Genomic DNA, 25,695 nt, shown 5'->3' with positions numbered 1-25,695 from the left:
AAGTAGTATATGCTAGACATCCGTACGCCGGGACCGGGACGGGGGCGAGGAGACGCAGACGCAGAGATGCACGACATGATACGCGTGTTTTGAGGCTTTTGAACCTGCACCAGGTCGGAATAGGGAGACGAGAGGGATGCGGTGGGGAGAATAAGGAGAGGACTCACCAAATTCATGTTCAGATCTGACTGTGTTCAATACCTAGAGTTACCACACGACGTCAACTTGTTACAGATGTACAAAATCTTGTGGGTCGAGCTAGTAGGCTGGAGATGAGTGCGAGAGGTACCCTGGACTTGGATAGTGTCTATCGATGCATCGTTGTTATAGCTTTGTGAATCGTGCGAGTAGCAGCGATAGCCGGCTTGCAAGAGTTGTGTTGAGAGACATGCATGAATCCTGACGATAAATTGGTTCTAGGCCTCGCGTGCATTTGGAGAGGGGGTTGCGATTGTATGCAACGTCTGCAACGCCTTGATTCATGCCGGAATTCGTCAGTGGTAAATCCGTCATCCAGAGTGAGTTGTGACAACATGCGACATAGGACCAATGGTAGCTCAGAATTGGGTCTGCTGAATGACTTATGCTTTGAAGGAAGGAAATTCTTGAAAAAATATTTCAACACTGGCGACTCTTGTTGGTCCATCGAGGATTCTTCTCCAATTCATGGTGCCACACTCTCCAGCGTGAGGTAATGGGGAGCGAGCCAATGCGACGGCATGAGTCAAGACGCATTGGGGATGACGGCGACCAAGAGTCCGTAGGAACATCAGCGGGAATACGGCAAGTAAGGCACGAAGTCGTGCACGAATAGGTACGCGAAATCGGATAGGTAAGAGAAGGCGATTTTGGTTTGATCTGTCAAATGTGTCAAAAGTGGCGGCCGCGGGTTGCCAATCGACGACGGAGCAAGACCGGGCGAACAAGCTTGGGTTGGCCACTGACAAGCGCCGACAGCGCGAGGGAAAAACAAAGGCCTAGATTTGATGGAGACGGATTTGTGGTTCTTGGAGCTGAGACCGAGGACGAGGATGATGATGATAAGACGGCCTTGCTAGCTTGGTGGCTCTACTTGATTAGTACAGGTATTTTCATGGTGCAGCGGCAGAAAGAGGAAATAGAGGTGCAATGATAAGCTGGCGGAGCATGCTCACTTAGTAGGTACTGTAGCACTGTAGCAAGCAAGCATGCATGGCATGGCATGGCATGGAAGGGCGATTACTGCGTACACTACTCCGTACGCTGCAGAGGGCGGCGACATTCGAGAGTCGAGCTTGGATGGAACCACACCTCAGGTGCGCACGGCCTTTGATCTTTCACGGCCTGCACTGGCGTTAGGTTGTGTTATGATTGCCATTTGTCGTCGGTTTCGTCGTCGACGTCGAGGATAATGATGATGTGGTTGCGAGGGACGCTTATCGGCTTGACGCGGCTGGACGTAAGTGCTGGCTGGGGATCGTGACATAAATGACAAAGTGGGTGGTGGGTGGTTCTGTGTGGATTTCAACATGGGAGAATCCAAGCATCCAAGATGCCCGAGACGATCGAGGCCCTCGGACTGTAGTGTGGCCAGAGCAGCAACAAGCTGACGGGTGGTTCCTGCCAAAAAGACAACCGCCGAACGGTACGGGCGTTGAGGTACTTCGTACCTTCCAAGTTACTCAAAGTATCCCTGCCTTATCCGTAAGGTCAGGTCCTCTAGACAGGCTCCTAGGTACCTAGGTAGAGCAAAAGGAAATGGTACGTATCTGTACACAAGAGTTACGGGCCTCCCATTCTCCGAGAGAAACGGGCACTGGACGGGACCTGCTGAATTTGGCTCCCGATGAAGAACAGCCGCCAAGCTTTAGTAAGCGAACTGGTATTTCTGTGCCTCAGGCCAAAGAAGGAGACAGAGCAGCCGCAGAGCCCAGCAATTGAGAGACCAAGGATTTCAACAACAATTCAAGACTACTTGTGCGGGTGATGACGACCCTGCACTCCATTTCTGGAGAGAAAAAAAATAGGGAAGGCAAGGGAGGAAAAGGCAAAGGTGACTGTAGTAGGAGGGGCAGGGACTGTGGAGGAGATGGACAACATTGAATAATCAAGGCTTAGTTAAGCCAGGAGCAGGGAAATGGGAGGGAACTAACGAAACAAAACAGATACCTGCGGGTTCCTCGACGCACAGGCGGCCGCGGTACCTTCACAGATCGGGCAAGTATCTTTTTTGTCCCAGTCTTGGCGCTCGTCTGTTCTGACCCTCAACCAACGAACGGCAACGGACCCCAGCGGCTAAGGTAAGGCAGGGCCACAATGTATCGACGGATAGATTTCATCTCAAAGACAAAATAACCACAGACATTTTGCATTTGGCCCTCCGTCCCGGCCCCATTGTCTCGCACAGACAGAAACAGAGAGAGAGAGAGAGAGAGAGAGAGAGAGAGAGAGAGAGGGAAAGAGAGCCCGGGTGGGGAGACGGACACGCAACCGCAACTGCAGTCACAACCGCAGCCGCTGTTGGTGGTGCAGGAGCAAGTTGCCATTTGCCAGTTGCAGCTCCAAGATGGCAATATCTGCAAAATGCAAATCGTCAGGCCCTTTGGCCAAGTCGAAACGCGCAATCCCCTCTCCACCGGCAATCACATCTCAGCTTTTTCTTCTTCCCCTCGTTCTCGCCGACATAACTTGGACCTCGCATCATCACATCATGTCATCTTGTGCGGTGCGCCTACATACCTACCTTATCCTCTTTGTAGCTACTTGCCCGCTGCGGCGCTGCAACTGCAAAACCAGTCCCTTTCTCTCTTCCCCTCCTCTCGCCCTCCCCTCTCTCCACTTTCATTGTGCATATCCCCGTTTGGGTCAGCGACTCGGACCAGGACTGAAGCCAAGACGACATGGGCTTTCCTCAATGTGACCCTCCCCTACGAGCCAGTGCGCTTATCCGCTTCTCGTCGGACCTGCGTCTGCACCACCCATGCGAGCCAGGGTTGCCAGGGTCATCGCTTCTTTTTCTTTTTGTCAAAGAACAGAAGGGGGGGGGTGGACAAACTGGCCAATCAGCGAAGCCATGACATTTTCAATCCTCATCGTCTGTCTCTTTCTCTCTCTCGCTCTCAAAAGTAACATCAATCTATCTACACCATGTTCCGCTCCTGCTGTACTGTGTGAACACACCACTTATCCTTGCCGGGGACTACGATATACCACAAGGCTACGGATAGACACGTCGGTTTCCGCAACTAGGACCAAGCATCAGTGCACATCACGGCCATCCTCCGCCGCCGCTAACTCGGTCTTTGAACCTTTCAAGCATCCAGAGGAACCATCACTCTCGCCGCTCCCACGCTAAATTCCTCTTAGCAGAAGGGAGGCTCTGCTCCGTTCGAGCCCACGGGATTTGGACCGCCCGTCGCAATATACCTACCTTACGATATGGCAAACTCGAAAAGTACACGATACTACATAATTGAGCTGCGGCAGACTCGAGCAAGGGTGAGCAGCAAAGCTCTGCATTTACGACGGTACCATGTTACTGGCCCTGGCTGGTCGGTCGTCAAAGCCTAAAACAGAAATGTCGCCAACTCAACCAACGATCCCGACTGAGCACACCTTGCCTCACCTCATCTCACCTTGACAGTATCTCTGTGCCTCAATACCACTCGAAGCTGTTCCGCATCAGGAAGCCACATTCCGAAAGTCACCTCTCCAGGGGCGCCACTATTACCTGAGCATGAATCGCCATTGTCATACGGGTCATGAGCTTCAAGTTCATCGCAGTGCCGCAGTCAGCACAGATACGGATTATGCGAACGGGGTACGGATCCGTACGGGCATCTTGGGGACAAAAAAACCCTAGCCCTGACCCTCGTCACGATCCTCCGCGCTCCCAGAGTATAGAGGCTGATCATGGCCGAAGCTCGGCGGAGTCGATCTAGCCAAGTGGGTCAGCGTCGTCTTCGCGCCGCCCGTCTATCCCGTCTTGCCGACACGTAGACGGAGACTTTCGGATACTATAACAAAGTACGGGCGTGCTTATAAGTGCCCAACAAGTCATCATTTCTGAGAAACTATAGGCTCTCTTGCTACAGATACACTCCATGCGGCCAGGACATCGAATGACACGGGAATAAAGGCGGCATCGTTGAGAAAGGATTTGTGCCCCGGCTTCGTTGCTAGGCCCCGTCCTGTGACACTGGATCTGCGGCTGCGCAACCATGGTTGACATCAACATGCATCGCAATCGTTCATGCTCGCAGCCCGAGATCCGCCGGGGAAGCACCTCGTGCGATCCAGGCCGCGTCTCGCGCCTGTAGTGCACAGCACTATACCACACCTGCCTGTCAGCAATCTGCTCTCCGCAAACTTTGTCCGTCGCAAGCCCGGATGGACAGGCTCACGATCTTCCCGCCCTCGCGTCGATTTGAGAGGCCTGGTTCGGAGGAGGGGGTGGATGGAGGCTTGCTGGTGGGTTTCGTTGACTTTCGACTCCGTGCCTAGTCAACCCCGCAAGATAGCATCATTCCATCACGACATCGACCGGGCCAGCTCTTCTTCAGCGACCAGGGGGGGTTCCTACACTAGGACAGAACCCATGTAATCGTCCAGTGTCCACCGCGGACTTATGGAGAACATAAGCCACGTCAACCAAGAACATTAGAGAATTGGCAGAGCTCCGTCTCGAAAATATCCCGGCCCAGGAGGGGGAACCCACTCGCGCTTCTTGGTTCGCTGTAACCTCAGCGCCCACTATCATGCAGGTTCAAGAGGCTCGGAACCAACAATGGCAGAGGCAATCCGACCATCAAGAGGTCATCAGCAATCCCTCGATCCACACAAGCGATCTTCGGTCTTTGCGAGCCGTTGAAGAATTTCATGTCGCCGCAAGGGTCCTATGCCAGTTGCACGATGCCATATCAAATTACAATGGCGAGATCGTCCGATCTTGTCCAATGAGCTTTACTATTGCTGCTAGGTCTGTCCGGGCAACAGAGAGCGCAATGCGACAACGAGTCTTCGCACAAAACGCAAAAGTGATGAGCCTCCTCATTGGGAAAAGCGATATCACGTACGAAAGAAGTCAAAGCCGAAAGAAGTGCGCCAAGCGGCGCTGCTGGTGGACGTCTTGGCCCGTTGGTTCAGCCTATTCGAGCATCTTGGCCACTAGCTGCAGAAAAAGGCGCCATGGATATCCACACGCTATATTCATACGCTCACGACGAAGAAGAGGAGGACCCGTTGACGGAGGGTATGCCCAGGACCGATGCCACCAATGAACAGGCCTACGAGACCAGCCTCTTCGAGGTACAAGCGCGGTACTGGGCATGTACCCTTCCTGGCCTATTCCAGGGAATGCCCCAGAAATCACCAGGCAGTGTCGATAGATTCGACACCAAGATTCCTGCATCCCTCGAGCGTGCGACAGCTTGAAGCCGATCCCCACCAGTTAATCGGCTACAAGCTACTGCTGCTTCGGTGCAGAAATTGTTGAGTTGGTCATCAATTTACTAACCTTATCAAAACCAGCAAATGGCCAGAAATCAGAGACAGCAATCGACACAGTCTGTCCCTGGAAGCTGAATATTGCATTTCATTCCACTTCTAGAAGCATGCCGTCACCTTTGCTTTCCGGCCCCCACGCAAAACCACACCAATTGAGTTGGTTCACGGTTATTTCCCTCTCGACGGGAGCCTCAATACAAGAGACTGGTCATGAACCGGAGACCCATGCCGAGCCCGCACACCCATTCTACAACCATATCCACAATTGATATTTCATTGTAACATCTGCTGGCAAATGGGGGCCGAATGGTTTTGAGCCCGTTTCGCCAGCGACTCAATCTACAACTCCAGATAGTGCTTGAGCATAACGGACAGTGTTATCGCAAGAACTAGAATGATTGTCAGAATTGTAGCCATTGTCGCCATGTTCTCAACGCGGTCCGAGCGAGCCATAATCCCGACCGGCGCAGGTTTTCCATCGCGGCTGCGGCGTCCGCCGCTTATTTTTATTTCTTTTACCATGAGGGGTTAACTGAAGCCAAACAAATGGGTCATGAACAGGAACTCTGTCAATTTTGCACTGCCAGGGAACGGGGATGGGGATTATTGAAACAAACACACCCTGGAGGGGCCACACGACTGGCGTTAGGACCGGCCGAGGCCTGGCCGAGCTGGGCGGAATCGACGTCGTTATGCTGAAGAATCGACCAAAACGAAGAACAGGCTGTCCGACTGACAGGACCCTGCGAGTGCGTCCGAGTGGATGGAGCCACGCCCCAGCGTCTCAACAAGCCCCCAAGCTCTCGGCGTGAACCTATCATCCGATGAGAACGCGCGCGTATCACACAGACACACACAACCCCTCCCCCACCACCTCCGAGGGAGTGGAGTGCTGAGGTTGGTGGTTGTCGAACCTCGAATGATGGGGTCTCTCTTGCTTTGCTGCTGTCTCCAGACAACGAAGAAGAGGGTGCGTGGCTGTACGTTGGGAGCTTGCAAACAGAAGCCAGATTGTCAAGCAAGGCCCGGGCGTACATGATGCAGGATTTCTTGCATCAAAGGCTCTAGGGACCTCCGAGTGTCCACCCGCTGCGGGACAATAGCCAAACTTAGTGAGATGGATGGCCTGACAGTGTGGAGAGCAATAACGGAGGCGCATGTGCCTCTGCTCTCGTACCCGTTGGCACGAAAGTCAAGGCAACGAGCGAAGTTTCGCGGAATATCGTGAGCTCGATACAGTTCTTGGCGAACATCTCAAACAAGAGCCGAGATAAGGCGACAAGAGACCGTGTCTCGTGGCTCGTATTTGGAGTCACATGCTGACGGCCTTACGACCTGATATGACCATCGTGGACGACACAATGGAAAGGCTCAACACCATTTTACTTGTGACCATTGGTCGCCACGGAGCAGAGAACAGCGCAGAAACTGGAATGCCGGTAGATACGCGATGCAACAATGGGCCCACGATCTGGCCGCCGCATTAAATAGGTACTGCTACATGACGAAGCGCCTTTGATGGGAGAAGAAGCCTATCTTTCTCAGGACACTCGCTGGCCACGGTGTTGCCTATTCGGTACGTTGGTCGAAGCGGCAGACAGATGTAAAATGGGACACCTTCGTTTTCCAACGGTGCCATGGGGGCTAAGGCGATGTGGCATATGCATGTCTTCGATGAGGCAGCCGCGCTTGTGTAGGCGATGCGACCGAAGCGACTGAAGGAAGACACACAGGCATTTGGCCAGATTTGTCCAGCATCAAGAGCATTCTGACATGTGCGTTGGTTACATGGGACTGAGAGGGAGAGAGATAGAGTTTTCGCGATGGACGAATTGGGAATCGAGGCCGAGTGCGATTGGGAAGTTGGATGGCGGTTGCAACGGGGGTCCTCATCCCCCGCGGGGAAGCGATCTGGCTGGTGGTGATGGGGCTGGAACGTGGGGAACGATCGTCTTCTGGTGAGTGTCTGTGGGATTTGAGCCGCTGTCGATCTCTCACATGCTTTCTTTTTCTGATCTTTTTTTTCTTCTTTTTTCACTCTTTTTCTCTTTTATGGCCTTCTTCACTATCCCGAGGAAATCGGCAAGGCGTTCTCGCATGATTTACATTTCCACCTGCCCGCCGAATTTCCTTCCCAAAGCCGAACTGAGTGGCTTTTGAAGAAGCAGGCCAAGGCGGCCAAGTGGAGATTTTTAAGTCGAGGACCACGCGAGCTCGAGTGAGTCCAGGCGTATAGCGTGCCAATCAATGGCTTTGAAGCGGTTTTCCCCTTCAACTATTTGGCTTCGTGGCTGCCTTCGGGCTGCAGAAGACCCGAGATTATGGATCAATCGCTTCGTCGCTGCTTCCGTCCTTGTGTGCCAAAAGCTGGGACCGGGTCGGAAAAGATGGCTGCATTGCTGCGGTTGAAAAAGTCGGAAGAGGAAGAAGGAAAATGTCTCAAGGAGACTAGACATACGGCGCGGGGATACTAAGAGGTTTAAAGCATGTGAAGCTTTCGGGGGAACACTGTAGCGAGGCCTCCTCAGTTCAACAGAAAAGTAAGGTAAGGTCAAGGTTATTCAACGGGCCGCCACTCCTTTTGACTTACCTGAGCTCGGCATTAGCGTCGTCGCTGGACCTTTGGCTCTGCGGGTGCAGGTTTCGGTGGCTTTTTTTGTCTTTTCAGCTTTTTTTTTCTCATACCGTTCCCTGGGGTCTTTTTGGAGAGCTCTCTTTCCTTCTGGGTCCTTTCGGCGTCATTACCGCCGTTTTGACCTGTGGCATGGCCAGCGAGTATACGTGAGCCCTGCAGAATATCAGCATCACCACATGCCTCGACCCAGCCACAAACGACGATATTGGGGAATGTGGTAGGTATGGATGAGGGGGACGAACCAAGTGACCCTGCGCCCTTGCCTGCCGCATACCAGGGCCCGCATCGTTGGACGATTTTGACGCCTGACGCTTTGCTTTTCTGCTGAGGGGGGTTGGGATGTGCCTGGGCTTGGAGATCGGATGTGTAAGGTTTTGGAGGGGCAAACGCGAGAGATGTCGGCAGATCCAGCCAGTTGAGTGCGGTCGAGGAACACCGGTCTGGATTAGTGTTTGTAGGTACCCTCTCCGAGACGACGGGCCGTTGGGGGCTTGGCTTTTGGTGATGAACTTTGGAAGTAGGTAAGAGCGAAAGGTTTAATGTTTTTGGATGGGTGAGAGGCAGGACCCGGCAAGTCGATGGTCATGGTGATGAGGTTGTTGATAAGTTTGGTGTTCATTGAACAGAAGGAATGCCTTGTATGACATTTACCTTATGGTAGGCGCCAGACTTCTGCGTGACTTGACTTTTGAGATCGTGGTCTTCGGCATGAGTTCCGGTTTCTTAGTTATCAGGAATCTCAAGTCAGTAACCTGTAAGCTGTAAAGATATAGAAGGTATAGTCTTCTTCAGTAGCCTCGAGGTGATTATTTCTAGCGGGAGAGTTCGTAGGATTCATCAACATTCTGATACAGGAGACGTGATCCATTTTGGCAACGTTTAAAGTGGTCGGGAAGATGTCCTGACACTTGCAGGGATGTTCACAGTTTCTCAGTTTAAGTACGTGGCAACCGATGCAGTCACACGAATACATGGAGGTAAGGTATGTAGGAGTGTGATTGCTACCTAAACACCATACGGCAGGCCCTTTTCGTCTCATCCACACAAAGTCAACTTTCTTCCGTGCAGCCTTTTTACCCGACAACGGTTGTCGAGAATGGTCTGCCGCCGCGTTCCGAGATCCCTCTCCTGAATTCATGTTTGAGACTGGAATGTATATACCAGCAGCTTCATCGCCGTCCATGCTGTTGTTGGCGGGTAGACGAGTACGTAGATGCCAAGTACCAGCCGATGGAGCCCGGCATTGGGGCTTGATCCCGGGTATTTCCTAGTGATAGTGGACAGTCCCCTTCTTACTGGATGAATTTGCGATTTTGACCAAGGTAGTAGGGTCAGTGGAAGCAGGTGCCTTGCGCGTTTGGTTCTCTGTGTGTAGTACTTGATATCTCGGGATCTTGAAGGGCATCGATTCCGCATATTTAGGTGCTTTCCCGGGAAGAGCCTTACAGCGGATGGCTGGTGGGACGCTGAATGTTGTTGATGTCTTCGGCACTGCACTTATGAGATCCGAACTGTTGTTGTTCTTGTGTTTCGTTTGATATCGAGCCATTCACGCAGGGTCGGTGACTCAAGAAGGAGGAGGTTCTTGGGAGACTTATTAGAGAGGGGCGTAGGTAGAGAACCTTCCAAACGAGAAAGAGGGGACAAGTTGGGGGCTGTATATCTGCTGAAATGGTGCCGATTGAAAAGTGTTGAGATTGTTACTCGAGATATGTGCGTATATCGCGGAGAGCATGAGGAGGGGCGGTGAGATGGCATAAGTGTTTTGTCATCCTAGCTGAGTATTTGGCCCTCTTCTGAAAAGGGGCATTCTGAACTATCGGCTTCCATGAGTTTTCCGACTCTCAGAGGCTGAATTGTTTACAGTCCTTGGGAAACCTGAATTTTCGGTCTGCGAAGAACTGATTTAAGCCAGAGAGTGGTGAGAGATGTGGCTCTCGAACCGTCTATTTCGAGCGGTCTCAACTTGTTCGTCCACTAGCCTATGGCATGGACTTAGCATGTGTCCTCTTCCTCTGACTGGATTGAAAACTCGGGTCTGGCGATCCAGGATACCACGGCGTTGTCGCCGACGTCTCTTATGTTGAGTCTTGTCTGAGTTCTTGGTTAACCACTGGTTATCGCCGATTGTTAGACATGATTCTGACTGTGCTCCTTTTCTGCAAAGTATTGCCCAATTGACTTACCCTTACATGACATGTGTACCAAAAGATTTCCCGCTTTTAGGCTCTGGGACGTTATCAGCCACATGAGGCTTCTCTCTCGCGATATCAACCTGATTCCCTCCTTGTCAGGAGTCAGATGAGAAAGTGCGAAATATTTGTTAAGACCCAGTGAAGCTACGTGAATGAACTGACTAGTTCACATTAACGAGGCGAAATCTACTGAAACTGGTCTCTAAAGTAGGGTTGATGTGGTTAATTACTGTGAGGCATGATCAACTTTGATGCCAGAGAAAAGGGAGCTCGGCAGTGAAATACCTTGAGAACAGTGTCTGAGAATAACTGTGAGGATCGTGTGTTCTTCGTATTCTCAAGGTCAGGACGGCGGTCCCATCTATCAAGCTATTCCGGTATTTTTCTTTTGAGAATCAAGTTAAATGGGCGGAACTTTCCTTGCGATGATGTCAAATTCGGTCGTCTGTTTTGGGAAGATGGCGCTGATTCCTACCATTGGAAATCGAATTTGCTCCATCTCCTGCGTCTGCGAAATGGTTTTCTCTTCCATCATTCGATTGCCTGTGCGACGCCAGTTTCCAAGCGGTTATAGTGAAACTCGTAATGCTGCTGGAACAGCCCACAAGAGATCACATGGTCTTGCCCGTCGTATGCGGGTGAGATGAGACCAAGAGCTCATCTATCTTACAGTCAAATCAGCAAGCAATTTTGATCGAGGGTCATTCGACACATTAATCGGACTATTGATCTTGCTCGATCATGGTAGCCTACAATTCGTAAGTCTTGGGTGTATATCTACTACCGTTCCCACGACTAGCTTTCCCGTTGTCCATAAGATGACAAATGAAAGCATCATGCTCTACAAAAGCTCTTGGGGAGTTGCTTCCGGGCTGAACGATACATGAACGGTGTTCAAAGCACAATAAACAGGAAGAGGCTCCTGCTGTGCCAATGTTTGTATGACTACAAGTTTCAATTGTAATGGGCAAGGAGTAGACGACTAAATTGTGATATTACAATGAGCATAAAAGCTCTGCTGAAGTTCTTATTCTTGGACCTTCAACTTGAGAGAAGTACCCGTTGCGCACCAAGTCGAAAGTCCTCATTTCTTCACTTAAGCCGGTGGAAGAGGGTCTCCAAGCCGGTTCCGGGCACGGAGGTGGGAGTGGCCAAACCCGGAACCGGTCCCCATCTGTCCGTCCCCGCTGTCCGCCCCATCCCTTTCTGCCGTTCACATCGACCCCGCAACGGCACTGGTACCGAGTAACCGAAAACGCGGCCCGAAACCCACCAGCGGAACTTCCGAAACCTTTCTTGCCCCGCCGTTCCTCCGAAAGAAAGACTTACCATATCCGGACATCGTCAGTGGTGGCTCATCGGACACGTGAGTACAACTGTTCTTGCCACTTTGGTAAGGTTTTGCAACCACGAGGTGGCCCAGACAACCAGAGACAAGACAGAGAAACAAAAGGACCCCGAGGAGGATCTAAGGAAAAGAAAACAAGGATTTGGGGGGGGGGGGGGGGGGGGAAGGAAAAAAAAAAAAATTGTCTATATGTGAGAAAAAAAAGAGAAAAAACAAAGAAGGGGCGAAGGCAAGAAACAAAAAAAAGAGAAAGGGGGGGGGGGGGGGGGGGGGGGGAGAGGATGGAAAACGAAAACATTGTCTGATATGCTGAAAACAGACAGGATGCCTTCAGCACACCACGTCATCGAAAGGCCCGAATAGTGAGATACGCGCACATCCACGCACCCACATACACACGCGCACTTGCCGAGAAGTCGGACGGTTACACAAGGCCCGAGTGGGGGAGTTCTCGGGTGACGAGAAGCCAGTGATGGAGAGTAGTTATAAGCGCACAAGAAAAGAAGGGTGGTTGCTACCCTTCTGCTTCGGTATTTCTCCGTGTGGTGGAAAGACATTTTTTTTCTTGGGAGTAAAAAAAGCCTTGCCGCCTTTGTCCTACCAACATACTTCTGCACACAGGATATCTGGGGACCCATGGGAGAGGAGAGGGCTTGCCGCTTGAGTTTTGAGGCTTGAGGCGTAAGGCTTGGAGGGGAATTCGGAAGCGACAACTGCCGTAACCTCCCATTTCGTGGCCGTGCTACCATAGTTTATTCCAAAGCTTTGCCTGCCGGGCACCACCCGGGCTGAAAGCCCGCAAGGCCAAGAAAGTTGAGGCATGTTGATGCCACTCTGTCACTGAACCCGAGGATTCTCCGTCTGACAGCTTTTCCCATCCCGTCAAAGGCGACGATTCTACCGGTAGTGGACAGGATAGACAACAACTAACCGGACATTTTGATGAACCAAGCTTGCCAAGGTCCCGAAAAAAATGAACGAGATTACGCCGCGCGATCTGAGTCCAAGATCGACACCACGCTTCAAGGAAAACTTTGGCAAGAGTAGCCGGCCTCAGCGCTTGGTTTGGATGGGTATACGCGTACCCACGGGTGGAAGGGGGAGGGGGAGTGTGTATAAAAACAAAACAAGAAACCCTAGGAAATATCAAAGACTGAGATTTTCTTCAGAGTGATCAAATAAGATCGGAGACAACCAACGAGAACAAAAAAATACCGACAGGGTTATTGCGATACTAACAAACACGAGGTGGAGGATGGGGAGGCGAAGACATGAAAACGTCGTCCTTCTCGGCCGGTACCAAACTCGTTGTCAACGTCGGTCTCAGCAACCCCACCACCCTCACGAAGCAGACTCCGGCTGACAAGGGTTGATCACCACCATAAAATCCCTTTCGCAGCGATGTCCAGGAGCGTCATGTGTATAGCCGTCAAAGAGACGGAGATGCGGGAAGATTTTCAACAAGTTCCTTCCGTGCTGCCCCCCCCCCCCCTTCGTGGGCGTTCTCCATCGTATGTTGAGGTGGGTTCCACACCGAACCCCAACCCCACGTTTGCGGACGTAAGGATGCTTTGCCCTAAACAAGGTAACTCTTCCCTTGTGCCTGTCTCGGCGGGACGCGGAATGAAGAGCGGATAGGGCGGTCGTTGACAAAGTTGTGGCTGTTCTGTCAAACTCGTGGCCTGGAGAGATTGAGTTTTTTTTTTGTCAGGAATGCAATCAGTTTCTTTTCGAGGCGCGCGGGTCACGAGGTTTGCAGCGCGCAGACAGAATCTTCGTAATCACTTAGGTTGGAAAACACGAATTGTAATATGCCATTGATAATCATGGACAGTAAATCTGTTCTCTTTGCATTGTAAAGGGAAATCATTAAACTACATAAGTCATGACGAGGGCAAAGAGCTAAAGTTGTATAGCGAACAAGATGTCCTCCGAGAGCAGAGGACAAAGGAGTGTTGAAGAACAGAAGAACAACAAGGCAAACGGCCCGCAGCGATCGCTAACCCCCCTAATAAAGCGTGTGATCATGGAATGAGCAAGGCATACAGAGTGCTGCATTCGTCGAGAAAAGGCGTCCAAGTGGGAGAGAAGAAAGAAATAAGAGTCATAAGTCGTTAAACAAGCACGAGGCCAAGACGTGGGCGTTAAACCTTTCCTGCAAGGTAGAGGATGTTCTCTTTGACTGCATCCGTCAAGTCCCCTTGTCCCGTGTAGACATAGGTGACTGTTTGGGACCACACTTCGGGATACGGTAATGGCAACTCGACAACGTCGCCAGCCTGGACTGTACCAGAGACGATGATAGCCGCCAACACCGGGAGTGAGGACCTGGCGTATTGGAGATCTGTGGGTGGGTTGGGTGTTAGCCTTGATTTCCCTGCCTTGTATTCGGGTAGGAGTGAGCCGGCCTTGGAGGCTATTGCCGAAAAGGTTCAAGTCCGCAAACGTCAGAGGGGGTAAACTTAGGCAAGACATGACTTACGGATTGGTATAGTGTCGGCGCCACGCGATGAAGCCGCGCGGGGATCTCCAGATTTTAGCCCGCGGCTGTAAGGGAGCGTGCTGTGAATTGCACTGCTCGACCGTCTTCGTGCCGCGCTCGGTCGAGGAGATGAGACCTTTGGCAGCGGTGAAGTGGCCTGAGTATGCAGAGATGGCCGCCGTCTTTGATCCGCGGGAATAGGGCTTGGCAACGGGTCCGCGATGGTGGAGCGTAACTGCTCAATGTCGAAAGTGTGAGTAATGAGCATCGGTTTGCGTTCCAGAGCTCGAGGACGAACTCGAAACTTCATTTGACGCTGGTGAGGTGGGAGAGTCGGCGTGGACGGCATTCGTGGGGGCGAAGAACCTCCAGCAGATTGATCCGAGTTGGTGCTCGCATTGGAGCTTCGACGATTAAGAGACATAGCTTGCACGAAGACGTCGGAGGTTTTGGCATCACCAAGATACACATGACCCCATGCTCGTAGCTGCTCAAGTTGAACGCGCTTCTCAGCCTCCCTGGACCTGGCGACGTATCCGGGTCCTGCTACAGACTGTCGTCGTTGTGCCTCTTCGCCCAGACCGGCGAGAAGCATCGATCGAGTTTCCGCTGCGAGAGTCTGCCTTCGAACACTGCTAGCCATAGGTGGTGAGACCGGAGTTGCTGATGGCGGCGGACCTGGCCGGCGAGGGCTTATAGGCGCAGCCGAATAACGTCTACCGTCACTTGCTGAGTGCTCTGCGAGAGGAGAAAGCGGACTCGGCCGGTTTGCTGACTTGGGCGGGCTAAGGTCACCGGAGCCTGGAGCTTGTCGGAGTCTGGAGCCGAGGCGGTCGACCATGGCGCGCTCATGCTGTCTCATTGAGCCATCGTTGGAAGGAAATACCGGAGTGGGCAGGCTTTTGGGTGAACGATCGGATGGGCTGTAATACGAGCTAGGAGCAGTAGGTCTGCTTGAAGTCGAGGAACGAGGGAATCCTCCTTGGTTATATGAAGGTGTCCATAGTGGGTGAAGGCTTGCCCGAGGGTGGCTCTCGATTGGGGTAGCCATGGCGATGTATGATAGTGATAGAGGTGAATGCCTTGTAAGATATATCAAGTGGTGAGTGAAGAAGGAAGTGTTCAAGTCAGGGTTTCGAGTAACAATGAATGGGCCCAAAGATCGGGATGTGCAACCAAGATGATGGGATGGCGGTGATGAGAGTCAAGAGTATGCAGCCCTGTAGGGATTTGATCAAGGGAGAAGAGCTTCTCTTATGTCTGTGGTGGATGGAGGGACGAAGAGGGTTAATTAATATCTTTGCGGAAGACCTTGTGAGCCACCTCAGTCTGTAAGTCTTGAACTTCTCGCCCACCAGTTTCTTTAGGAGCCAGAAGAGAGAAAGGGCACTTGCAGCAACTGCCGGGATCAGAAAATGAAAGGACTGGTAGGTACGGTAGGTCTCTGTCTCTCTCAAAGAAGACGAGAAAGACAGGCAAGGTGCAAAGAAGAACAGACTGACAGACTGTCACTGACAGAGAAAGGGTGTGCAAAGAAGGCGGCTGCAATCTTTGCTTTGGGCCCGGCAAGCCTAGGTGGGAGTGTAATGAGGAATGCGGTCGTAAAGCATGGAGTGACAATGAGCGGTTGCGGCCAACAGCCATGCCCATGTCACTCATTGCATATGAGAACAAAGGAGATGAGCTAGCAGGCGTGTGGGTTGGGTTGTCGGAAGCAAACCCATGGGACATGGCAGGCTTGAAGTTGAACGTCTGCAGATGGACACAGAGGAGAACAAAGGAATGTGGCTTGTCTGGGCCTTGATTCGTCATGTTTCTGGCGATACTATTGGCCCACTATGCATCTTCCTTCCCTGCCACCTTGAGGCCTGGGGGTGTACTGCGTAGGTTGTTGGCTTCGACGCATAGAAGCAGTCCCTATTGCTCTGCCCGCCTCTCATTCTCTCTTGGTAGACAGCCAGATCCAGGACTTTCGGTCCGGGGGTTGATACTTGGTGGCAGCCAGAGCAGCAGCAAGAAGACTGCAACCAACCAACACTTGAAAGCTGGAGGGGGGTGCGGTGACTGGGTTGAGACTTGCCCTTGCGTTTCCACTTCCACTCGCACTCGCACCAGTCGAACTTGGCGTAGCTGCATCTGTCCATGTAGCTGTAAATGCTGTAAATAAGTTTCAAGACTACCGACACGGATGTGTAAGTTGTGAGGCTATAGTACTGTCTTCAGACCAAAGGGTACCCATCTTTTGCATGTAAAGCTGGGCTTGGGATGAATGCCGCAGTGAGGCCGGGGGCGAAACTGCAAAAGTGTGGAGTTGGAACATCAACGGCGTCGATATGTCTTGGAAGTTTGGCACAGCGGGAGATGGTTGCGGCCGTGATGGCGAAAAGTGGGAAACGGTGGGACAAGACGATGACAGCCAGCAATTGGGATCTCAGATCTCGATTTGTGATGGGTTGGAAAGACTGGAAAGGTGGAGGGGGGAGGCGAAGAATGGAGCTGACAAACGGATGAAGAGGTGCCAGTCTGGCAAAGACAAGAGATTCGGGTGTTTGGTTGGTTGATTTGCGCGGATGGATGGGATGGATGGATGGATGCGTGGAATGCGTCGTGTGCGTGGGAGACATGGAGGGATGAGACAACAACAGGATGATCAGCAACAACAACAACAAAAACGACAACGACGATAGAAATCATGAAAGGAAAGCTTAGAAAGATGCCTCGGAGGAAGCTCCTGGAATGCCCATGTTTGTGACGTGTCTGCCTTCGGTTGAGCTGTGCCTTTCCAAAGCTTGCCCCGTCCCCCCGAACTTTCCTTTGACAGCGGAAGGCACGGAGACAACAGGGGGATTTCTGCGTCAGGTATGCCGTAAGCCCCTTCCTTCCTCTCCGTGCCTCCGAAGCCATCGGACCAGGACCCACACGGTGCTACGGAAGGAGCTGTTCATTGGCTCTGCCCGTCTCCTCGCAATTCTTACATAATCAGTCAGGCAATACAGGTACGTATCTCGTCTGGGACACTTGAGGTAGACAATAGAAGGAGCTTGGACCACCTACACCAAGCTCCCGCTGCTCCTTCTGGCCAGAGTTCGTCTCGTCTTTTTTCCCGGTGGTGGAGAGAACAGAGAAAGAACGTCGAGGAAAGGTTGACGTTGCAATTACCGGTAAAAACCACATCGCCGAAAGAGCAACAACGAACAGCTTGTTCTTTTCGCTGAACCGGGTAAAAGCAATGCTTGCTGTCGTCAAAACCATTCCCTTCTCTCTGGACATGCATTGAACATTTCCCACACTCCTTGTTTCTCCCAGAAACTAAAGAAACCAAACTCTCTTTCGACCCATCGCAAACATGTCCGACGCTACGGCCGCGAGCTACAAGAAGCTCAAGGAAGACTTTGTCTCCAATCTCTCTGGTGGCTCCGCCTCCGAAGTCAACTATGTGACTGCAGTTGCTCCCGTGCGTAACTATCTTCTTTGAACAGAAACTCTGACCTGCCCTCCTGATCTCCTGATCCCCCTGTTGCTGCTGCTGCTGCCCCCCTTCACGTCCCAGGCGCCCCCGCGCAGCGCATGCATCGAGACAAAGCAAAGTGCTGACATTCGCATTCCTTTCCAGGTCGCCGTCCTGCTGTGGTCTGTACTCCAATCACGCCAATCCTTCTTCAAACCCTACACGCTATTGGGAGCTGCCGCCGATTTCCTCCTCAACGTCACCGCCATCCTCCTCTCCACGACTCTCTACGCCTCCTCCCCCTTGCTACTTTGCGCCCTCCTCCTCGGTCCCGCCGTATTCATCTACACTCTGCCTCCCAACTTCGGCGCCAGTCGCAAGAAGCCCGCCATACCACCCAATGCGAAGCCCAAGGCCGGCTCCGGCGCGGGGCCGCTCTCCGCACTGCCCGTGAAGCCTTTCCTGACACACTACCGGGGTAGCATGCTGGTCATCACTTGCATCGCCATCCTCGCCGTCGACTTCCGCCTCTTTCCGCGCCGCTTCGCCAAGGTCGAGACATGGGGAACATCACTGATGGACATGGGCGTCGGGTCCTTCGTCTTCAGCGCCGGTGTTGTCGCTGCTCGGCCCGTCTTGAAAGAGCGCGCCGAAGGTCGATCGATACCCCTGACGACACGTCTGCTGCAGTCGATGCGCCACTCCTTACCGCTACTCGTCCTGGGCGTCATCCGCTTGCTCAGCGTCAAGGGTCTCGACTACGCCGAACATGTCACCGAGTATGGCGTTCACTGGAACTTCTTCTTCACCCTGGGTTTCCTGCCGCCGTTTGTTGCCCTCTTCCAGTCCGCGCTCAAGGTTGTGCCTAGTTACGCCGCTCTGGCAATCATCCTGAGTGTGCTGTATCAGGTGGCTCTGGAGAGCACCGACCTCAAGGCTTACATCCTGACCGCACCGAGAACCGACCTATTCTCAAAGAACCGAGAGGGGATCTTCAGCTTCTTCGGCTACCTGGCTATCTTCCTTGCGGGACAAGATACGGGAATGTACGTCTTGCCTCGGAGTCTCAACACCAAAAGCGATTCCACCCCCGCTACTCAGCGCAAGACTCTTCTCATGATGATGGCCATTTGGTCTGCTCTGTGGACAGGGCTTTACTTTTTGACCACCAGCAACAGCTACGGCGACGGTCTGAACGTTTCACGTCGCCTCGCGAACCTGCCCTATGTCCTATGGACAGCGGCGTTCAACTCGACACAACTTCTAGCCTATGCCCTAGTGGACACTTTCTGCTTCCCGTCTTTCTACAATGCGACTGACGCGAAGACCGAGAAGGAGGCGTACCATACAGCGACCAGTAGGGTATTCCGGGCCTACAATCGCAACGGCCTATTCTTGTTCCTCATCGCAAACGTCTTGACGGGACTGGTCAACATGACGGTGCCGACACTGAATGTTGGACCCATGGCAACGATGGGCATCTTGGTTGCGTACAGTGGAGCAATCACGGCAATTGCTCTCGGACTGGACGAATACAATATCTCCATCAAACTATAGATGATGTCGAAATAAAAATTTGAGTTACACGACTACAAACATCTCACCCACCATGTGATACTGGCTCAGAAAGCCGGCTAGACGATGTCTCATCGAGGCACTACATCAACGCCTGTTCGGATCCGGCAGGTTGTTCGAGGATGGCCAAGCCGCGAGGCATCCGATAAACTTCCATGGAGATAGGCGGTCGCTGCTGACAAGAGACTTAGAAGCCCGACAAACCCGGAGGATACGGGCTATGAAGACGGAGCCACCGGAAAACCGCAGACAGTCAGCTGAGTGATTACAGTCTGACATCAAAGAATTTCCCAAATGGACCTCTCCCCCGAGGCTGTTGGATTGGACAAATCATGCTGCATTCCGGTGGTACGACAGCAAAAATCTCACTGCTAGCAAGAAAAGAGAAAGCCATCACCGCGGCGTGGACAAAGCTTCAAAGTTCTCGCAGCTTGGCAGCTGCAGTCTGGACAAAGCTCTTTTTTTTTTTTTTTTTTTTTTTTTTTTTTTTTGTAGACCCCCGGTTTGGGTGTTTTTGTTTTTTTTTTTTTTTTTTGTTTTTTGGGTTTTCACGGGGGTTTTTTTTTTTTTTTTTTTTTTTTTTTTTTTTTTTTCCTTCTTTCTTTTTTTTTTTTTTTTTTTTTTTTTTTTTTTGGCAAGACCCTCGGTTGGGCGTGACTTTGGTATTGCTCTTCGAATGAGTTGACCAGGCATGCGGATCCGTTGCATTGACGGGTTTGTCCCTCGATCCACACCGCCGGGGTTTTCTTTGGAAATCTTCTAGAATACTCGGTGAGCTCAGACTGAAAGCACTGGGACGAGAACAAGGCTGGCTATGGGCAAGGCGAGGCGAGAGGCAAACAGGAAAATTCCAACAACAACAAAATGGTTACCAAAAACTTGGTCCAGGTCACCGGCTGGTTGGTTCGAGATCGTCGGGAACCCCGTTTGGGCGCAATTCCGCATACCGACCAACACTACTTTCGCATAGTCGAACGCGTGGACTTTTCTCTCTCCTTCTCTCTCGGATGTGGGTTACTTCCCGTTTCCCCCTTCTGCCGAGTGATTACCTACGGACCCTACGGATACGTACGCTGGTGCGGCCCTGCGGAACACACATTTGGGTCGGCACACGAAAGATCCCTGGGCAGGAATCCGATGTCCGGATACGGGTGGTTCGTCAACGTGTTTGCTCGAACCAGCCGGGGTCGTCCCTGTTGGCCTTTGGGGGGAGATCATGGATTGGGCCGCATGGCCCAAGTTGAAGTTGGGTAATGGGTTATTTGAAGATGGGGTTTGGGACTGGGACGGAGTTCTGTGAGATTAAATAAGACGCGTCGCGCCTTTTTCGCGAATTTCCCGAGCCTTTGATGAGTGGGCTCGTCTACTGTTTGTTCGTGGAGTCGTCGCTGGTGGTCGTCCATCATGTGGTCCCTCATCATCGTCTTCGTTGTTCACTGCCCAAAGGGTCTTATCCTTCGCTGTCGATGAATTTGGTTTGACGACAGTTTTGGTGATTGTATTCGGTATAGAAGGGAGGCTACGTTCGCCTGGTATTTGACTGAAATAGCGGACGATAGTCCGCGAAAACCCCAATATGATGTCACTGGACAACATATCCACCGTGGTATTAATGGCCCAAGTGCCGAGTCTGGCTGGGCTGTCCCGGACTGATCTTCTTGATGGGGCAGCTCGCTTGCTCCAGAACCGGGGGAGACGAATGACAATTTGGCTTAATTGACTGATGTATGATCATGGGGTGACCATTCGGAAAGACCTGACCGAGAGGGTCTTTGGGCAGTCAAACTTCTCGAAAGACAGAAGTTGGCCGACATTTGACAAGCCCCTCCTCATCAGCACGTGCATTTTTTCAGGATGCGAAAGTGCTCTTGGGGACGCAAATCTTAAAGGTGCCAAGTGACATGACTTGCGGCAAGCCCTGAATCCACTAAATTGGCAAATCGAGCCGGGGCATTTTGAGCTGGCTAACAAGTAGAGATTCAGAAGTTCAGCCTGCTCATGACGGACAGGTTGTATTTGGGCTGACGCAGGCAGACCCCGGTCAAACGCCGTGCGCCTCATCTCCGATGTTAATGCTGGCTAGATGGTGGACGCGACCTTGGTCGTCTTTGCAAGTTGGTTTTGAGCAGACAAACCATTGGCGCCTTCATAAGGACATAGCAAACGGTATTCGCCTTGAAAATCAGTACTGCCCTTACTCAGAGAACTTGGTCATTGCAAATCGGCTCAGTCAGCTCTGTATTGGGCTTGATAAGCTGAGCAAACGGCTGGGCTTTGTCCAGTGTGGTGCATCGCAACCAATCAGCGAAATATCAGAATGCTTTGGTTCGCATACAACACCAATCTGCCGCGGGTAGGTGTAAGGTTAAGCTCCAAAGTGAATATGCGTATGGAGGAGATCTCCAATGGCAAAGACAAGTGAATAGTCTGAAGTGGAATGGAGCCTACTTCGTTTGGGGCCTGCGAAATGGAATTCTCTCCACGAGGATGGAACGCCTGTATACAAGTAGATAGAAGGTGTGCGGTGATTGATTACAATGAGACAGGCGAATCAAGATGGAGTGAATTGATGACAAGGGTGAGTAAGCTGGAGAGTGAAGCGTGAAGACCCAGAAGCTTGGTGGAATAAGGTAGATTCGAATACGTGCGTACCTTGCATTGACGATGGCTGAGGATAGCCGCCGAGTGAGCCAGTCAAGTATTAAGATGAAGGTAACTTCGTTAAGGCAAGGGATGCTGCGTGATATTCGGGTAACCTCGTGGGTGAATGAACCTCGACTCGCCCTTGAGCCATGCGCCATCAGATCCAACCGCTTGGTGCGCATAAATATTGGAGATTCAGTAAAATGCGAAGGCGATGGCGACGACGACATTAAGATGGATGTGTGGGGAGGCGAGCACTGCCAAATGACATGCGATGCGCAAACGCGCGATCCGTCGTTTGAGGAGCGAGGGGAACTCGACAGTCCGGTCTCGCAGACACTGCCCGCCAGCCAGTCAGGTTCTGGACGGTAATTTGAGAAATGCAGCCTGCCACGTCAATGCAAGGGACCTCGCTGCGGTCTCAAGCGCGTAAACTAGCAGCCATCTGCAATTAATTATGCCGCAGCTCACAGGACGATCCTGTCCGTCTGAGTATTTGTATAGAGCCGCGTTTGCACCAAAATGCACGAGGCAGAAGAACGTGGTACAGTTGACTGACTGGAGATACAAGTTACCGGTACAGCTCCTGGTCAACAATGGACACGGAGGATGGGACGGAATCGGACGAAATCCAAATCGTTGCGGGAGGATCAGGACAGTCGACCGGTTTGGGCAGTGGTGCGGCAGCAGCTGGTCCTGGTGATGATGACAAGTCAGAACGACATGACCCCTGGACCATGTCGATACCCCGGTCTTTATCACCTGGATGCCCAGCCCACCAGCAGGGGTAAGAGGTGTTTCGTTTGACGGTGGCCGACTAAACGCAAAGGTAAATCGTGATGCGACTCTGTAGCTTCTGTAGTTTACTGCTGCATAAGGAAAGGGCATCTGCCCTCAATGCGGTTCGGTCGTAGAGGCTTCGAGATATTGACGATTAATTGGTGCTGGGCATGAATCGTGGGAAAAGTTGCATCTGCGTGCCACTGCGGGCGACGCCAACCACGCTCGGCACCATGCATCGCATCTCGCCCCGCAGGCGATGACTTGTGGAAGGCGTCGAGATTGGAACTGACCGCCAGTAGCCAACTTGCTTTCGGACGGCGAACTGCTGTCTGACACCATGTTGACCTTTCCAAATTAGGCGCACGCTCAGTCATTTGGTTGGAGAGAATGAGAGAGATGAAGAGAGAGAAAAAAGAGACGTGAGCTTACAGCGGGCAGATATTCGTAGATGGGGTGCATGATCCTCGGTAACCCTTGTCGAGGGGTCATCCCATCTCCAAAAACGAAGCACATGGGGTTGGGCATGAAGCTGGAGTGTTGCTAAGTTGCCGGAGCGTGCGAAGCGGGAACCTTCAGTCTTCTCGAACGAAGTGGGTCACGAATTGGAGGCTCGATGCCAGCTTGATCTATTCGTACGAACCCAATGGGCCAATTAGTCTGTTGCATCGAGAGCCCGTCAGCTGCCGTTGTGCTCATGCTGACTAGATTCCTTGGAAAACAGCGTCTGAGTTGTCGAGGAGAGAGCTCGAGCTTCAGGTGAAGTCGGGTTCGGGTGTCACGTCAATCGTCAGGCCGAGGGCAGATCCCAGCGTGCTTGAGAAGCTAGAGCAGCTAAAGCGGCTGGTAGAGATTTGCATCCTTGAGACAGCAGAACATAGTAGGATCCGGTAGAAGGTGAGTTGCAGAGATGATGTTTGGAAGAAATCATCCACTTCATGTTCCATGTGACAAGGTAAGGCAGTAAGGTATGTCAGGCAAGGAAGGAACTTGGAACCTCCTTCTATTGAGTGAAGTGGGCAGGTACCGGTTTGGCTGAGAAGTGGAGTGGGAGGGAAGGAGCAGACAGGAAGAATTGATAGACGAGGCAGGTTCGACATGCTGCATCACTCCTTCCTTCTCCGCCGCCACCCGTCTCCGTCTCCTCCGTACCTTACGGTACCTTACCGGAGGTGCTTTGCCTACCTGCTCCCATTCTTCCTTTCCTCTTCCCATCCGAGTATCGCTCATCATTCACGTATTTTCTGAACAATAATTGAGTGTACGGAGTAGGTATGTATGTGCGTGTCATTTGCATTGGGCCTCAAAGCTGGTTGATATCGAATTCCAGCCACTCCCTTCCACATTCACATGTACGAGGAAGTGGGACACCAATCAACAGCTGCAAAATTTCAGAAACGGCGCCAGCGCCGGTGCAAGTTCTCAGCACCACCATCCGCACTAGCCACACCCACAACCACGTTTCGGCTCTTGTGCAACGCCTTCCTGCTCCCGCGCCTTGAGTCTTGAGGTACACAAAGGTTCAAAGCCTCCTCTTGACTTACACAGGCTTCTGCACTGCTCTGGGCTGAGACGTTAAGTCAGACACGCCAATTCGAAGCATACTTACCCGTCTGCGACAAGTTGTCAGACTGGGTGGAAGATGATTTATCGTTCGACTACGGAGTACAACTATTTCACTAGGCAGTAGGTACTAGACACTAGACGCTAGACGTAGACAGTTGTGGTCTCGACTCTCCCATCTGAGCCCCGCACGTCAACTTCATCTTGATACCTACCTACCTTGAATACGAAAGGGGACATCAGTCCATTCCGGCGCCGCTGCATTGAGGTGATTATTGGGGACGAATGCCTACCTTGACCCTCGGGACAGCTGCCGACTGCCAGCAGAACAGGCCGAGAAAGGTCACGGAAGTTGGAACCAAGGAAAAGACCAACCAAGGGAGAAAAGAAACGACAAATTGCCCACTGGCCACAATCCGCGCCGGCCCTCTGGAAAATTGGTGGTGCTTGGACAGCCGTAAGTGAGATAATTTAACGAGACGGCATCTCCTCGCTCTTTTCTTGCTACAATCAATACGGCCCAGCCAAGGTGGTCACGGTCATCCACTCAGTTGAGGCGGAAACAGTGCTGCGTTTCTTCTCTCTCTCTCGGTTCGGCTCAATTCAACTCGACGGAATCCTACCTCAAGGTACCTCACCTTCCCTTGGCCTCGATCTCACCTCACATCTAGCCGGCGAGGACGACTCTACCTACCTTAGGTACCTATCAGCCAAGGTACCTCGCAGCACGCAGTATCTTACTCTGGCACCTGCGCCTCTCCTACCACGTCCATTACTTGCAGTGTGCAGCGCAAGGAGTGTCATAGACGAAGCACTCAAGTACGAAAGCACGAAGCAGGAAGCAATCAGTCGCGGTTGCATGTCGCAGTCGCAGTCGCAGTAGTGGCAGCGTTAGCGGATATTAGCGAGTATCTGGTACCTGCATTCCGTCCCTAGTTGCATGTACCGCACCTGCTCCCTTTTTCCCGCTTTTCTCCCCTGAGGCCCACGCACATCTCCGCCTTCACTTTCCCTGGGCGATACTTACAAGTTGCATTGCACCTCACCCCTGCAAGTACACGATACCCCCGGGGGCCTACCTTGGTACGGAGTACGTAGTAAGGTATTCGACCAGGGAATCTCTCAATCGCGCGCTTTCTCTGTCTGCCTTTCTCGCGCCCGCCGCCCGCTCACTCACACCCACTCTCTTGACGTCTCTCCTCTCTTTTCGAGACTGACTGACTGACTGACCAGAGACCTGGGGCTTGTCTGTTCCAATTCTTGTGCTTCCGTTCCTCATTGCGCGCGCTGTTCCAAATATCGGGCGCACTCAGTCTCCAACCTTGGACCGGCTCCATCCAGCTCGTCCTAAGTCTCATCTCTTCAATTTCATTCTGACGAGCACGAAGACGTCTGACCGTCCGTTCCTCCTAACTATCTCTCTCTTCCTCTCTTTCTCTCCCTCGCCAAAAAAAAGAAGGAAAAAAAAAAAGGAGCCAAGACGAGGCCCATTCCCAATCCCGCCTGTCTCTCTTCTCTCATTCTGGACTGGTTCGCCCTCAA

The 25,695-nt window shown here is 52.2% G+C and overlaps 9 protein-coding genes across 9 annotated transcripts; 4 read left to right on the top strand and 5 right to left on the bottom strand.

Moving 5' to 3' along the window:
- Positions 1 to 4,736: 4,736 nt before the first annotated feature.
- On the top strand, positions 4,737 to 5,412 carry CCOS01_06635 (uncharacterized protein; the record flags this gene model as incomplete). Its single annotated transcript, XM_060454803.1, has 2 exons — positions 4,737 to 5,015; positions 5,125 to 5,412. The coding sequence occupies 2 exons, from the start codon at positions 4,737 to 4,739 to the stop codon at positions 5,410 to 5,412; spliced, it is 567 nt and encodes a 188-aa protein (XP_060314503.1).
- A 1,716-nt stretch (positions 5,413 to 7,128) lies between these two features.
- On the bottom strand, positions 7,129 to 7,377 carry CCOS01_06634 (uncharacterized protein; the record flags this gene model as incomplete). Its single annotated transcript, XM_060454802.1, has 1 exon — positions 7,129 to 7,377. One exon carries the CDS (start codon positions 7,375 to 7,377, stop codon positions 7,129 to 7,131), a length of 249 nt encoding a protein of 82 aa, XP_060314502.1.
- Positions 7,378 to 8,086: 709 nt separating this feature from the next.
- Positions 8,087 to 8,560, bottom strand: CCOS01_06633 (uncharacterized protein; the record flags this gene model as incomplete). The annotated part of the gene is made up of 1 exon (XM_060454801.1): positions 8,087 to 8,560. A coding segment is annotated over one exon (474 nt), but the record flags the coding sequence as incomplete, so codon positions are not given.
- A 5,246-nt stretch (positions 8,561 to 13,806) lies between these two features.
- Positions 13,807 to 15,195, bottom strand: CCOS01_06632 (uncharacterized protein; the record flags this gene model as incomplete). Its single annotated transcript, XM_060454800.1, has 2 exons — positions 13,807 to 14,006; positions 14,145 to 15,195. 2 exons carry the CDS (start codon positions 15,193 to 15,195, stop codon positions 13,807 to 13,809), a joined length of 1,251 nt encoding a protein of 416 aa, XP_060314500.1.
- Positions 15,196 to 16,363: 1,168 nt separating this feature from the next.
- Positions 16,364 to 16,768, bottom strand: CCOS01_06631 (uncharacterized protein; the record flags this gene model as incomplete). The annotated part of the gene is made up of 1 exon (XM_060454799.1): positions 16,364 to 16,768. The coding sequence occupies one exon, from the start codon at positions 16,766 to 16,768 to the stop codon at positions 16,364 to 16,366; it is 405 nt and encodes a 134-aa protein (XP_060314499.1).
- Positions 16,769 to 17,123: 355 nt separating this feature from the next.
- CCOS01_06630 (uncharacterized protein) lies at positions 17,124 to 17,414 on the bottom strand (the record flags this gene model as incomplete). Its single annotated transcript, XM_060454798.1, has 1 exon — positions 17,124 to 17,414. The coding sequence occupies one exon, from the start codon at positions 17,412 to 17,414 to the stop codon at positions 17,124 to 17,126; it is 291 nt and encodes a 96-aa protein (XP_060314498.1).
- A 76-nt stretch (positions 17,415 to 17,490) lies between these two features.
- On the top strand, positions 17,491 to 19,149 carry CCOS01_06629 (uncharacterized protein; the record flags this gene model as incomplete). Its single annotated transcript, XM_060454797.1, has 2 exons — positions 17,491 to 17,598; positions 17,758 to 19,149. The coding sequence occupies 2 exons, from the start codon at positions 17,491 to 17,493 to the stop codon at positions 19,147 to 19,149; spliced, it is 1,500 nt and encodes a 499-aa protein (XP_060314497.1).
- A 2,895-nt stretch (positions 19,150 to 22,044) lies between these two features.
- CCOS01_06628 (uncharacterized protein) lies at positions 22,045 to 22,601 on the top strand (the record flags this gene model as incomplete). The annotated part of the gene is made up of 2 exons (XM_060454796.1): positions 22,045 to 22,178; positions 22,382 to 22,601. The coding sequence occupies 2 exons, from the start codon at positions 22,045 to 22,047 to the stop codon at positions 22,599 to 22,601; spliced, it is 354 nt and encodes a 117-aa protein (XP_060314496.1).
- A 440-nt stretch (positions 22,602 to 23,041) lies between these two features.
- CCOS01_06627 (uncharacterized protein) lies at positions 23,042 to 23,137 on the top strand (the record flags this gene model as incomplete). The annotated part of the gene is made up of 1 exon (XM_060454795.1): positions 23,042 to 23,137. One exon carries the CDS (start codon positions 23,042 to 23,044, stop codon positions 23,135 to 23,137), a length of 96 nt encoding a protein of 31 aa, XP_060314495.1.
- Between the last annotated feature and the right edge of the window lie 2,558 nt (positions 23,138 to 25,695).

The sequence above is a fragment of the Colletotrichum costaricense genome (genome assembly GCF_030867565.1).
Source record: "Colletotrichum costaricense strain IMI 309622 chromosome Unknown Scaffold_6.1, whole genome shotgun sequence".
NCBI classification, from domain to species: domain Eukaryota; kingdom Fungi; phylum Ascomycota; class Sordariomycetes; order Glomerellales; family Glomerellaceae; genus Colletotrichum; species Colletotrichum costaricense.
The sequence above is the reverse complement of the archived record's forward strand: the minus strand, read 5'-3'. Positions and strand labels throughout refer to the sequence as shown.